This window comes from Lycium barbarum, chromosome 9 (genome assembly GCF_019175385.1).
Source record: "Lycium barbarum isolate Lr01 chromosome 9, ASM1917538v2, whole genome shotgun sequence".
Classification (NCBI taxonomy): Eukaryota; Viridiplantae; Streptophyta; class Magnoliopsida; order Solanales; family Solanaceae; genus Lycium; species Lycium barbarum.
In genome coordinates, this window is record NC_083345.1 from 112,437,309 (window position 1) to 112,451,750 (window position 14,442).

A 14,442-nucleotide genomic window follows, 5' to 3' on the forward strand; every position below is an offset into this window, starting at 1 on the left:
TTTTTTACACAAAAAGAAAATATCAAGTGCAGAGAATGTCTTTGTCAGAACCCTAGTTAGGTATTTATATCTCCCATAAACGTGCACAAATTTTAGACAAAAGTACCCCTGCAGATGCAACATGTGTCTCGCATAGTGTGCCGCAAGACAGACATGCGAGACGCATGTCGTGCTCAGCCGCCGCACGTTGTGCTTTTGCCTTCAAGCTTTCCAGAGTACTGGCACACTTTGCGGTAGCATTGTTGTACCGCATGTTGAACATGCGAGTCGCATGTTGGACTCGCATATGGCGCAACTTTTCATCTCTCTTCTTCAGAGTTCTCTGGCACACTTTGCGTGAGAACTGTTATGCCGCATGTTGAACATGCGTGCCGCATGTTGGACTCGCACATTGCGCAACTTTTCATCTCTCTTCTTCAGAGTTCTCTGGCACACTTTGTGTGAGAACTGTTGTGCCGCATGTTGGACTCGCACATGGTGCAACTTTTCATTTCCCTTCTTCGGAGTTCTGTCACTCTTTGCGGTATGATTGTGGAACCGCAGGCATGACATGCGATTCGCATGTTGTGCAGTGTGTTCTTGTCCTATTTTGCTTCATTTTGTTCCGTTATGCTTTCCAACTATCTTTTCCTACAAAATGACATAAACACACGAAAAGTAAAACCAAAAGTGCTTGAAGATTTACAAAAGCTTAAGAGATTAGCATCGAATATCCCGTAATTACACGGCACATCGGTAAATAGTCAAATAAATTTGTTGTTGCGACAGTCGGACCACGTAAAACTTTGTAATAAAGCTCAATTAACTCTCTCAGTCAACCCACATTAATGAAAGGAAAATTTCCAAGAATTACAGGTACTGTTTTTTAACCTTTCAAACTCCTTAGTTATAGAGGAATAGAATCCGAATAGTCTTCAGTATTCACTACACTTATAAATAAACCACAAATAAAAATATGCAACCATGCAAAAGGTGAATCAAATTTCCTCAAGTAGCTGAATGTTTCAGAAATCTATCCTTCACAATGCTCCTTTCTTCAGGTCATTAGTTTGATTTTTTTTTTTACGTCATACCGCGAAAGCATATTATTCAACTTTCACTAATTAAAGCTTTGATCTTCTGTTTTGCGGGAAGTGGCTGAAAGATAATTTCAACGGTCTGTGAACAAGCTTTCGGAGTGTCGTTAATCATATGCGTGAAATTCACAGAATTTATATTTGGAATATGTTTTCTTAATATATGTTCTTTTCCTAATTGTAAGTTAATGTTTTATGTATATGTTAGAATTATGTTAAGCTTTTCACTTATCAAAAGAAAAAAGATGCTCAGTTTTTCAATTATTAAAGTACAGTTATAGAATTTTAGAAGGGGAGTCTTGTCCTAACTGGTAAAGTTGTTGCCATGTGATAAGGAGGTCAAACAGCCTCTTGCAGAAATGCAGGATTATACTCTTGAGGTCCGGCCCTACCCCGGACCCCGCGCATAACGGGAGCTTAGTACACAGGCTGCCATTTAGTTGTAGAATTTCAATACTCCTCGATCATCTTGATTATATGTGATTCATAAGTGTTTTCTAATTATATATAATTTGAATTCATAATCGCCTATTGATCATTTCAATAATGTTTTTCTCAATCGCGCAAAGCGCGGCCAAATTCACTAGTATTAAGATAGCAGAAGGTTGGACGTGACTCAATATTTGTTGCACCTTAAACTACAGAAAGGAAAAGTCAGACCTTTTACAATATAAATAAAATAATAGCTTCAAAGTTTCAGCTACATAATAAGAGCAACGTGTGATGCGTAAATTAAGCGTACGTTACAAATTTGAACCTTGTCATGGACCAAAAACATAGTATTTATTTAATTAAAGAATGATAGAAAGACAAGCTAATTATATCAACCAAATTCCCAACTATGAGTCAATTGGCCTTAGAAGATTTCTCAGTTATCCAAAAAAATAAACAAATTAATGAGCCAAGCGCATTTAATCATCAAAAGATGGTATTAATCTTGGTGCAGATTTGGCTGCAAGGTAGATGAAAACATCCTTTTCATGAGTAAATTCTTATGGATAGAATTCTAACGAATATTGTTTTGCGTTTAATATGGAAAAGTCGTGAATGGTGGTCTACTAATTCCTGTTTACTTTGAATATAGCGGAGAGGAGACCTTATGGATGAAAACAATAAACATGAAGACGATATGCCATCAAACACTTCGAAATCCTATGAAAAAACGTCAGACCACCGTCTAAAATGTTGTAGTTTTTCATCACAAATCTGAATAGATCCACATATACCTTGATTGACATGAGTATATAAATCATGTTATACTGTTTGATAACAAGCCTTCCATTTTCTATTTTTATTTGTAGAAAACTTGTGTGCTTGAGAGTCCCCGATTTTAGGGAATTCCTTAGATCGTGAAGTCTCCACACCTGGCCATATCGAGGGAATGAAAATGAGAGAAAGGAACTGGAAATTACAAACGTTAGACGACGGTCTAATGTTGTCTGTAAGGTCGAGAATATATGATCAAACATTATGCTCAAGTCTAACATCATACGTAGGGGTGGCAAATGGGTGGGTTTGATTGAATTTGATTTGATTGAAAATGGTTTGAACAAAAATGGATTGGGTTTCAAACGGCCCATATTTTATGTAGGTAAATATGGATTAGGTGATAAATGACTGGGTTGGATATGGATTAACCCATATTATACAAGTGTAATATTATTTCAAATGTATGTTTATAATTTTTTTCTATTGTCAAGTTAAATTAATTTTTTCATATAAATCTCAGGGGTGAGGGGTGGGGGTGGGGGTCGTGGAGGGGGGTGAGGTGGGGGTAAGAATTTTTTTTTTTCATATTTTATAGCGTATGATTCATACGCTATAAACTTTTAGAAATAGAACAAAATTTAAATAGTGACCTAAAAGGGATATTTGCGTAATCAGCCCAAACTACTTCCCCGACAAAAGCCTCAGTTCTGGCCAACTCAGCTAGCCAAGACATTCTGAAAAATTAATCTTGAAGAATAAACACTTCTCTTAGGGACCAATTGACTATACATGAAAGTCAAAAGGTTGCTCTAGAAAAACCTTGTTTAAAGTTTAATATACTTCACCCTTAAACAAAAAAGAAAAGCAAAAAAAAAAAAAAAAAAAAAAAACGTGACAGAAAGTTGAAAGTACTATGAAGAAAAAAGGTACATCTAAATAATTCTCCCTACACATATTCGTAGGGAGAACATTCTGCGTTACCCTCTTATTTTTTGCTGATAAAAGACAACTAAAATTAATACAGGAATTCTACAAATTCTACATTACCTTAAATCTAACTGTAAACTCATTAACTTCTACTAGGAGATGCATATGTTTATGAGCTTCCCGGGAAAATAATGCTATACATCCTTTATCACTTTCAGAAGCTTCTATCAGGCCCAAAAGAGAACCAAAAGGGAAAAAGAAATGTGCTTACACAAATGGTATGTGGAAACTAATGTGACAATTGTACAACTGAGAAAGAAATATTATTTTCAACATTGGATACAAGCATCAAGATGCATTCAGCAGCATTCTGAACATCAATCCTGTCCAAGGATCAAGAAGTTGATTAACAATTCAAGAATTCATTTGAGAAGTTACTCTTCAGTAATAGGAGGCTTGGGAATAGGAGGCTCTCCCAACCACTTTGCACGATGACCTGTTCCTTTACAATCAGTGCAGCATACAGAACCCTAAAATAGCAGAGGATTAACTCTCTTAAATTGCATCTAGTCTAACACATATACTACTCAATCTATCGGAACACAAGCAATCTTAAGAGGAAATTTGGAATACCTTCAACTTAGAATATCATAGGGTCAGGGCAGTTACCTTTCCAGTGCAGATAACACAGCTTGTGTTTCGAGAGGGCACTTGACAGAGCATATTGTCGCCAAGTATAAAGAAACCAGTACCACCGCACCACTTGCATTCCACATGGCCATTTGAGTCACAAGTAGAGCATATAATTGGCCTAGGTTGCTGCATACATCAGGGAAGAGGGAAAAAGAATAGACGCAACATCAATATGAAGGAAAGTCTTGTTACAAATACAAGAAGCTTTAACATTGCACTCAGATATGTACAAAGTAGAAAAGAATGATATTCGAGTAGGTATTATTCTTCTTACGTTTTGGAGAACACAAAAAGTTCCACTCAGTGTGGATGATTGGATACTCTAGGTACAAGTTATGTTTTTGTAGGATTTCTATTTTCTGTATACATCTTCCATTCTGGGGTTTTTCCATTTATCATTTATCAATAAACCATTCAACCTGCATGTATCTCGTGTGTATCTGACCGGTAGATTAGAAAAACCTTGCAAATTGACTTGGGTTACAGGTGTGGTTCTGGCTGCATGAGTAGGACTGAACTTTTTAAAGTTTTGCTCTACAAAAGTAGTTAGCCTAACCAGCCAATTTGCGACTTGAAAAGCCCCATAATTAGATGAACTTTTCATATACAAAAAGACATCAAATACCCTCTTCTAGGATATACCATCTCATAGCACTTCTAAAATACCAGCAAATCAACTTGATAAATGCTCTTATCCACACTCTAAAGTGCTCACAAGTAGGCCAGCATTTTAAAACATGTTTGACCACAATGAACTCTCTCAACCCATAAATACACCCGCTTTTCAACTAGAAGCTTTTCCTAGATTACCTAACCTCCAATTATGCATAAATCTGCATACCGTTTACCTAGCTTGACAAATCTAAGTTAAAGTCATGGATACTTGTAATGAGCACAGGTGGGTCCATGCAGGGTTTGTACATGTGTGCAACAAAGCTGAGAACTAAAGGTAATTAACAACAGAGGGAGAGAGAAAAAGAAACCTAAATAGTATAATTTCTTACATGATCCATAGGTAAGAAACTAGGTATGCTATCATGCCTTTGAACTTTGACTTATGCCTCCTGGATTCCCACAAAGTAGCAACTGTCGGATGTAGGAAACATCATTATCCCTCACACAAACACCGACTCCCATTTTCCTGCTTTTTTGCACTAGCCAATTGTGCTCTCGTTGGGTATGAAGGGGAACTCCTCTGTAACTCCTGCCCTGCTCCCAATTCCTAAATCATATCAGCTCCAAAGACTTAGGAACTCTTCAGGTTTTCTTCCATTAAATGGTAATCAAGAAGTAGTATTCAGGTTTTCTTCCACGAAATGGTAATCTCATTTTGACTTTTCTTTGTTCTTTTCTTTTTCCTTCCATTTTTGTTTGGTGTATTTAATCTGTTTCAAGCTCCTCTCTCACAAATGGAGTTCTATGAGTGGATTGTTGACCCATATATCTTGTTTCAAGTTAGACTCTGGGTCATTTGATCCAAAGATCCTCTTCATGACCTATCAAAGCTAAATTGTCCTTGACAAGCAAATGTTAAGTGTTCTAGGAGGCCAGTTAAGCTACTCAAACATGCAATATCCCCTGTTCCTTCAAATAGGACAGATAGTCTACACCTAGTTAACTGGGAGAAGAGACATGTACTAATAAATCAAAAGTTCCTCACCAATCAAAAAATAAAATAAAAGCAAAAGTTCTTCCTTCATTATTTTTTGAAAGTTGAAGAATTTTATTCACTATGAAGCTCACAGTAAGAAGTGCTGTCATATGCAAAATATGTGCAAAACCAGGCTAGTCTTGAAGAGAGTTTATAAGGTTTGTCAGGGTATCTAAATCACATGCATTTCAATTTATACCAAGAAGCTAAAATATGTATACGCTTATATTACAAACACGGTAAAGATAGAGCTTTCACTTCAGAACAAATCTCATTTCTTTCCTTCCATATCACTTATGAGTCACCACACAAGCTGGATCTGTATATCTTTTGACCTCTCTCAAACCACTTAATTGCCAGCAGCTAAAGATAACTTTAACAGAAACAAGCATTACATACAAACAATCCAAAAATGTTGAGAATAAGATACAGCCACTGGACACTACATGTAAAGGTGTCCATTTCTCCACGCCCATCTGACACCGCCTACATAATTTTATACCCTCTTCATCAGATCTGATGTATCAAAACAGCATCATGGAGAGCAACTAAAGGTGTGGGCCTAGTAATCAATGAAGTGGGTACAAGCCTTAGAGAACAGGGTCTAAATCAGACAAAAATACTAGGTGATTTTTTTTCCTATCTGCCTAAGCCTTGGTGGGCAGAGTTACCCCGTACTGTGTTGGTGGAAGGAAGCAGACTAGTACATACACTGGGGAAATAACACCACCTTTAGGCAGCCTCCCAAAAGCAACAGGCTACCTTATATGGAGCCTGATTTTCCAAATCCTTCTCCATGGCTACTCTTCCCAGTTGATTGAAGAAGCTACCAAGCTTTTGTAGCATGTATTAACAGAGAGATAAGCTTTTCTGCTAGCAGGCCAAACTAATGTATCTAAGTCCCCAGTTAACTCCCCATGGCTTCCAACTGTGCCAAACTGTTAGGCAACCTTCTAAATCTCCCGATCATTATAATCTCTTCTAAATTTAATATTCCACCAAAATTCATTCCAACACTCCTCAATGGTAGTATTAGCGTCTCAGCAAAATTTGTAAGATATGGAAATTGATCTTTAATCGGTGTATTGAGAATCCATGTATCACAGCAAAGTAAAATCTTCTTCCATTTCCCACCTTCAACTTATTCATAGTAAAGAAAGCAACCCAATGATCTCTGATGTGCTTCCAAACGCTAAATACACGAGGCCAAGCACCACTTTGGTGCGCCCCGTATTCTCTTGATGTGATTAAGTCTCCTTAGTTATTGACAATATAGATACTGGAAGAGGATTTCCTTTTCTTCTTATGTGATTGACATCATGCTATTATTGGTGTTCCTTTCAAGAAAGGCTACACCGCTTTGGAATAATCACGGCTTCTGAAAGAGGTTCTGAACGAGGTTGCACTCCTCTTTCTGGAAGAAGTCAGATAGGTGCCTCTATTTGTATGGGGAATTCGCTACTGATAGATCTCACCCAATGTCCCCCTCCTTCCCCCGCCAGAGATCATTTGGATTGATTAATTTTTTTTTTCTACAACTTGGTGTCAATCCCAGCTTGTGCATGCCTCTACTAATTACCTACTACCTCCCACCAACACAAGTAGTGGGTAACTCTTCCACCAAAGCTTAGTAGTGAAGGAAAATCACATAACTTTTTTCGCCTCTATTGGGATTTGAATCCTAATTCCCCATGGTCAATTCCAGCTTCACTGACTGCTAGTCGCTAGAGACCCCTTTGAATGCATAATTGATTGATTGATTAATTTATTTATTTTTTTCTATAACTTGGTGTCCGTACTAGCTTGTGTACGCCCCTTATTTACGAAGTACCTACTACCTCCCATCCAACACAAATTGAGAGTAACTCGTCCACCAAGGCTTAGATATATGGGTAAAAACCACCTATCTTTTTTCGCGTCTACTGGGACTTGAATCCTAGTTTCCCACACACACCTTTGGACGCATAATTGATTGATTGACAACAGGAACACATAAAACAAAACCCATAACACAAAATTCATATACTCCCTCCATCCCAATTTAAGTCTTACATTCCTTTTCATAATGTCCCAAATAGAGTGTCTCTTTCTATATTTAGTAAGTTTTCCAATTCCAACATTCTAACATGACAAGTTTAAGACCACAAAATTTTACTAAACACATCTTTAATTTAATACCATAAGGATTCACAAGTCTTCCTTTTGTTTTTTAAACACCGTAACCAATCAAGCTAAAACACTTAAATTGGGACGGAGGGAGTAATTAATTTGATTGATTAACAACAGTAATTATTTCTTCAAGAATCTGGAAAAGCTAAAATTTAATGAAAAGCTGAAATGAAAAAAAAAATAGCAAGGGGTAAAAAAAAAAAAAAATAGAAGTACCTTAGAAATTAACCAAGCTTTCTCCATACGTTCAACAAAGTTGGATGAACTATCAACTGTTGATGCTCTTACAACACAAATTCTTGTTTTTTGCTTTAATCTGATGTCTCCATGGATGATTAATTGTATTCTTTTTGGTGATAAAAATGGATTAATTACAACATCTGATTTTGTACAAATTATGGGTTTATAGGAACATGTACAAGTACCACTACTAGCCATTTTAGTCCCCTTCTCTGTTTTCTCTTCAAATTTTTCTATAAAAATGCATCTTTATTGTATGTGTGTAAATAGGAAACAAGAGGTATATATGACTTTTGCGCGTTTTCGTGTGGTGTGAACAATTTTTGACGAAAGCTCCGTCCAAAATTGGGTCATTTACACTTTTGTTCCTATTTTGCGCTGATCTTTAGTAGGCGTTTAAATATTTTTCACTTTATTTGAAATTGTTGTAGTTAAGTTGTTTGTAGCTATAGTTTTTGCGAGACGTAAGAGTTAAAAATACATGCTAACTTTTTTTTTTTTTGTTTCATACCTAAATTATTAAAAGATTGAGAAAACTATTTAAACTATCACTATCTAATTTGTAAAACACACCTCAAATTATTCTTGAATGGCATGTGATCTACACTCTCCATTTTATATAAAAATGTTACCAAGTGTTGTCCACGTGGATAAATATTATCACAATGGCACCTACATGAAAATTAAAACAAACTATTTGTTTTAAAAAAATAAAGAAAAATAATAATTTCTGTAAAAAAAATATCAAAAATTATAGAATATTAAAAAAATAGTTTAAAAAATAGAAGAGTAACTAATTATTTAGTTTTCACATTTTTAAAAAAAATCAACTTTTCCATTTTTTAAATCATTTTTTTCTGATTTTCTAAATTTTTTTATATTTTTTTTTAAATCCAGATTTTTTTAAAAAAAAATATACAGTTTTTTTATAAAAAAAAAATTATTTTTTAATTTCCATGTAGGTGTCATCATAGCATTACTTATGTCATGTGGACAATTTTTTTGAGAAAATTTCAGCTTCACTTGTCTTTTGAAAAGTGAGTTCACACATTTAGTACATGTGTGTTTTGCAAACTAGATACTGATAGTTTAGGTATGAAACTAAAAAGAATGATAATTGGGGTGTGTATTTGACCCTTTATCTCTTTTTGCAAAGAATATTTGGTTGTTTGAATGTATTGAAAGTGAAAAAAAAGAATGTGAAAATAAGTTTTTACGTGTTTTTCAAACTCCAAATATGACTTCAAATTGTATTTGGAATTTTCATGGCAAAATGTTGATTTTCAAATAAAGTGAAATAATTTTCCAAAAAAAAAGTGAAAATTTCTCATGGCCAAATGGGTCCATATTAATATTTTGCTCCTCAAAGTAAAATCACGATATTTTGGCATCATAATATCTCACAAATTATGCCCTGAGCCCCTGAGAACATAGGCCTCGTCAGCTATAAATTTGATTTTGAAGGGCAAATATTAAAGTCCAGCCCATTTGAAGGAAAAACCGTGCAATTTCTTCGATATGATGGAAATGGAGTGATACATCAGTAGTATTAATAGGAACATCAACAGGTGGCTCGTCAAACAACATATAATTAACTTCTAATTGGTCAAAAAAACTCAGAAGCTTCTGAGACCGGCATTTAAAATTGTTCCCAGTCAAAGGCTCAAGCTTTGATAAATCAGGAAGATTTTTGTTCAAGAAATAGCCATCTGATTAATAGTGTAGGTATAAAATTGCTTTCAAATTGTTAGAAAAATAGTACGTACAATATTGATACTGGACAGAATATTAAAAAAAAAAAAAAACAAATAAATTGTCACAAAATCGGATCGTGACAAGTCACTGCCTTAAAAGCGATTTGAGCCCGACAGAGATGTAAATCGTTGCAGCCGGTCACTCCCTGAGGTTACACAGTCACTTCCAAACGGGCCCAAGCTCTGTAATGAATATTTTGAGTGTGAGCTAATTTTCTCTTGTTATAAAATAATTTTTATATTAAATGCTATCTTCAAGGATTTAAAAATATTTTGAATTCACATAAAGTCATATCACAAAATGTAAAATCGTATTCACAACTAGTGAAAGGCCGCGCGATGAAAAATACTTACCGACAATCTTTTTATAAATTTAGTTAAGATAAAAGAAATATATATATATATATATATATATAATACTTAATTCTATATATCGACGAATCGAAAACATAAATCCTTTTATTAAAAGTAGAGCTTTGAGAAACTTTTTTTTTTTTTGGTTTTTCATCCGGTGTTCGGTACCCCCATTGACACCCGACTAATCCGGATTCTTGCCGTGTAATCCCACATTGAGGCGCAAAGCCCTCCCTAACAAGGGTGACTCCGTACCCATGGGAGCTCGAACTTGAGAAACTTATTTTCATCGTTAGACTTTCTTTATAAAGGAAAAGAGGAAAAATATCTTTTCACATAATTTTTTACTTTTAAATCTCTACATTACTATATATAATAAGGGCTAATGTAACTTTTTTGTAGTCTTTAGTTAGAATCTTGGTTACATAACAATTAAGGGCTGCCAACAAAAGGTTGCCTCTTTTAAATTTATACATATATTTGTCTTATATTATTTCATCTATTATAGGGTGTTTTAAGAATATCTAGGCACTTTAAAAAAAAAAAATAATACAAAACTCCATAGACTAACTTTTTTTTAAGGTGATGTAACATGTACTAATTTCTTCATATATATATATATATATATATATATATATATATATATATTATATATTTTATTTTACACCTACTTTATTTCTTAATTACTTGAGGTGCCACACGTAATTTTGATAAATTTAGAAACTTTTAAAGTCCTCTTAAAATGCTTAAGAAATTGTGAATTGTCATGGAGTCAATTAAAAGAAACGCGTCACTATGCATAATTTGAATGAGAGAATACACCACATTTGCAGTTACCTTGATTAAAACATGTTTTTGGATATTATTTGGTGTATTAGAATATTTTATTTTTAAAATTTGATGTACGCATACTTAAAAATATTTTTCTATGCATAAAGAACAATGTAAGTTGTAGTTTATACTCCATTCTTCTTACAAAAATAATGCAAGGCGTACTACTAGGTCAGTCAGTTCAATTTTTGGTATAAATTTATAAATATATTGACACTTAAAAGTACATAAAAGGAAATTATAATCTGAACTTGATGAAGTAGTTTAAATATTGAGAACATCTTTAAAAAAATATATAGTTAATGAAACATTTTTTTAGTTTTCCACGCAGTAATAATGTCAAATAACTTGTGACAAAAGGGAGTAAACTTTTTATGTTTTTTGTGAATCTTTTTTTTTTGGGGCAAGTGAAAAAATGTTAGGCAGTGTTTGTTAGCATAGGAAAACATGATTAAATGAATCATGAAGCATTGATTCTTCATTTGTGTTTAAGAAAATAATTAAAATACACATTTTAAAAAATATATATATTCCATTTAAACTAACAAAAAGAAAATATGTATTTTCTCATCTGTAGATTTTTAGAAAGTAAAAGGAAAGTCTAATTATATTAAGAAAAATAATTAATTTTCTTCATCTTTTAGATAGACTTTGTATAATTTAATTAATTGTCATCTACAAATATTGGTAAAATGTAAGATTTTAGTTTTATTTATTTGAAAATTATCTTTGTTTATAAGTAACCTCATTAAAATCTCAACGAAAAAGTAAATATTGCATATATAATTGATGTCTCCAGAACCATACTATTTTTCTTATTTTTGGAAGAAAAAGTTACAGTTCATATTAGATGATGTTAGAAATTAAGGACTTCATGTCACATAGTTCTTTGAAGGTAAAAAAAAGGTCTAAAGTAAGGACAAAAAAAGAAATTTTGTTCAATTCTTAAATAGTTTTATGCAACCTAAATATATGGGAAATCTTTAGTTTTTAAGAGTTTGCAGAAAATATCGAACTAATCATTCAATAACTTAATATTACAAAAAGCAGGAAAAAATAAGAAAGAATTACAAATTTAACTTTTAATCTTAGTTTAAGGCCCGTGCTAGAGTTTGCCGACACTATCAAACTAAGCTTTCTATAACTTAACGTCACAAAGAGCGGGGAAAAATAAAATATAATTACAAATTTAACTTTTTATCTTAGGTTTGGGCCCAGGCTTAGCACAGACTAAATGTCACTAGTATATCTAATATATAATATACATTGATACATGGATACAGTTAGTTGGATTCATCTATTAGATAGTAACCCTTCTGTTTTACTACATTTTTCTTATATTTGGAAAAAAACACATGAAATGAAAACTAAAGAACTAACTAAAAAAATAATAATATTATCATAAGCTTAATTGTATATTCTATCAACGCAACGTCAGGAGGTATAATTAAGAAGAAGGAAATTTTCTTGTGGGCTTCTTCTTTTTCTCTACAAGAGAAGGGATTGTAAACCAAATAAAATAAGACAATTAAGCACTTACATTTTGTGTAGTGAAAGTGACAATGACCAAGTGAAAATCTCAATGGATTCTGGGTCGCTCTAGTGATCCTGTTGAGGAATAACTGGAGTACAAAAAGGATCACTTATATTATGAAACCCTATTGCTTACCAACAAAAAAGCAAATCAAAAGTAGAAAAGAAAATTACTCTACAACAAAGTGAGCTACAAGTCACAAACACTAAAGGAAGAAAAAACTAAGTGAGTCACACAATGATGGTGAGTACCTACGTCGCTTTCATCCACATAGCTAATTTGATTCGAAGTTTATTTGCCTATATATACACGAAGATTAAGGACAAAAATTTCAGTTTTTAAATGAATACCACATTCAATATATATTATAAATTCACATAAAATGGAGTGGGGAATTAATGAAGAGTAATTAAAATGAATTAAGAAAGGAGAAGGCACGATTGAAGTACGTACTTGAAAGCTGATGGTGGCTATTCAAGTCTCCACTAATATATACAATAAATAATAATTAATATAATAACTTATACACAATTAATTAATATGGTGTTAGAGAATTTAAATGTAGAACATGGCTATTATTTAATCCCAAATAAGAGGAAAATAGAGAAAAATGCCAAAAAAAAAAGAGATAAAAGATAAATAGTAATGGTGGTCATAGAGGGGTGTCGCATCACCTTGTTTATTTCTAGTTTTATTATATATACAGATTTAGCCTTTGTTAATCACAAATATTACTGAAAACCAAAACTTAAGGAGTAGAAACTTTGAGAATATACTGGTTATAAAATGGTATCAGATTATAAAGGCAATTACAAAATTAATTATATCTAGTTACTTAAATATTAAGGACAAAAATGTCAAAGTACAACATTAAAGTCGTAACAGTTTAGTTTCTAAAATTAACTCGTTGCTCTATCATAAAGTTATTGTGTGAGTAGTGTATATTGAGTCCATTCCCTCATTCGTACCGAAACTTTTCAACTCTCAAGTCCGATGCATTTGATTAAAAAAAAAAAAAAATCTCATAAAATCCTCAGAATGATTTTTTCGAATTATTGTTTCGTTACGAATAGTAAATTTAAATATGGGTGAAAATCATTTTCACCCCAACTTTGCCTTAAAAATTAAACTCCCCTTCAACTATGAAACAATAGACATTCTCACCCCCCCCCCCCCCCCCCCCGCGCCCCAATCCTATGCAATGTCGATTTTACCCTTGACATTTCAATTCCGCATCTATGAAATACCTTTTTATATTATGTAAAATTTATTTTTTTAACCTAGGTATTTATAGATTTTTATTTAAATTCATATTATAAGTAGAATAATCCTTTTATGAATTTATCACAAAATCTAATACACACACTCAGATATTACCTGTTATTTTTGCATATATATGTTTAAGTTTCACTTCTCTGTTATTCTCTATTGTCAATATATAAACGAGTTTTGATTATCATTAATGGAATATTTAAAATTATAATTTAAAATTCACTTCTAATATAAATAGATAATATTTTAGGAATTTGTTATAAAATATACCACTATTTTTATTAATTAATTTTGTATTACATGCATTGAAAGATATTTATAAAGTTATTATTACCTGTTATTTTTACTTGTATAAATAGATATCAGAGTTTTGATTATTATTAATAAAAAGAAATTCTTGTTCTTCTCATTTATTTCATTATAGAACGGCATTAAGTTATATACTCAACTAGTATTTATCACTTTTCTTTTTCCGTATCGAAAGTAATATTTATTTATTTTATAGGAAATTTGTTTCATAGATTAAAGAGAGAAAGAAAATCACGTTTTTACAGAAGAAAAAGTAAAAAAGACAAGTTGATAATGTAAGGTTAAAATAGGAATTTAAAAAGGTCAATTAGAATGAAAAGGGGAGAATGACTATTTTTCAAAGTTGAGGGGAGAGTTTGATTTTTAAAGAGGGTGAAAATAATTAAATATATACCATGTTGTCATTAAATTTAAGTGTGTTTT

The 14,442-nt window shown here is 32.6% G+C and overlaps 1 protein-coding gene across 2 annotated transcripts; it reads right to left on the reverse strand.

The window, feature by feature from the left end:
- Positions 1-3,270: 3,270 nt before the first annotated feature.
- LOC132609447 (uncharacterized) lies at positions 3,271-8,326 on the reverse strand. 2 transcript variants are annotated; one of them, XM_060323424.1, is made up of 3 exons: positions 7,942-8,326; positions 3,882-4,031; positions 3,271-3,595 (listed from the first exon to the last, which is right to left on the reverse strand). In XM_060323424.1, the coding sequence occupies exons 1-3, from the start codon at positions 8,161-8,163 to the stop codon at positions 3,590-3,592; spliced, it is 378 nt and encodes a 125-aa protein (XP_060179407.1). In that variant the 5' UTR covers positions 8,164-8,326; the 3' UTR covers positions 3,271-3,589. The 2 variants fall into 2 exon arrangements, with proteins under 2 accessions (XP_060179407.1, XP_060179406.1); XM_060323423.1 differs by having other exon boundaries at positions 3,271-3,742; positions 7,942-8,320.
- Between the last annotated feature and the right edge of the window lie 6,116 nt (positions 8,327-14,442).

Bases quoted from the DNA above. Each gene is read 5' to 3' on its own strand.
- LOC132609447 (XM_060323423.1), bottom strand. From the start codon at position 8,163: ATGGCTAGTAGTGGTACTTGTACATGTTCCTATAAACCCATAATTTGT. The intron at 4,032-7,941 runs GTACTTCTATTT...TGATGTATGCAG, and splicing joins AAGCTTGGTTAATTTCTAAG to CAACCTAGGCCAATTATATG. The intron at 3,743-3,881 runs GTAACTGCCCTG...CTGCTATTTTAG, and splicing joins GTGTTATCTGCACTGGAAAG to GGTTCTGTATGCTGCACTGA.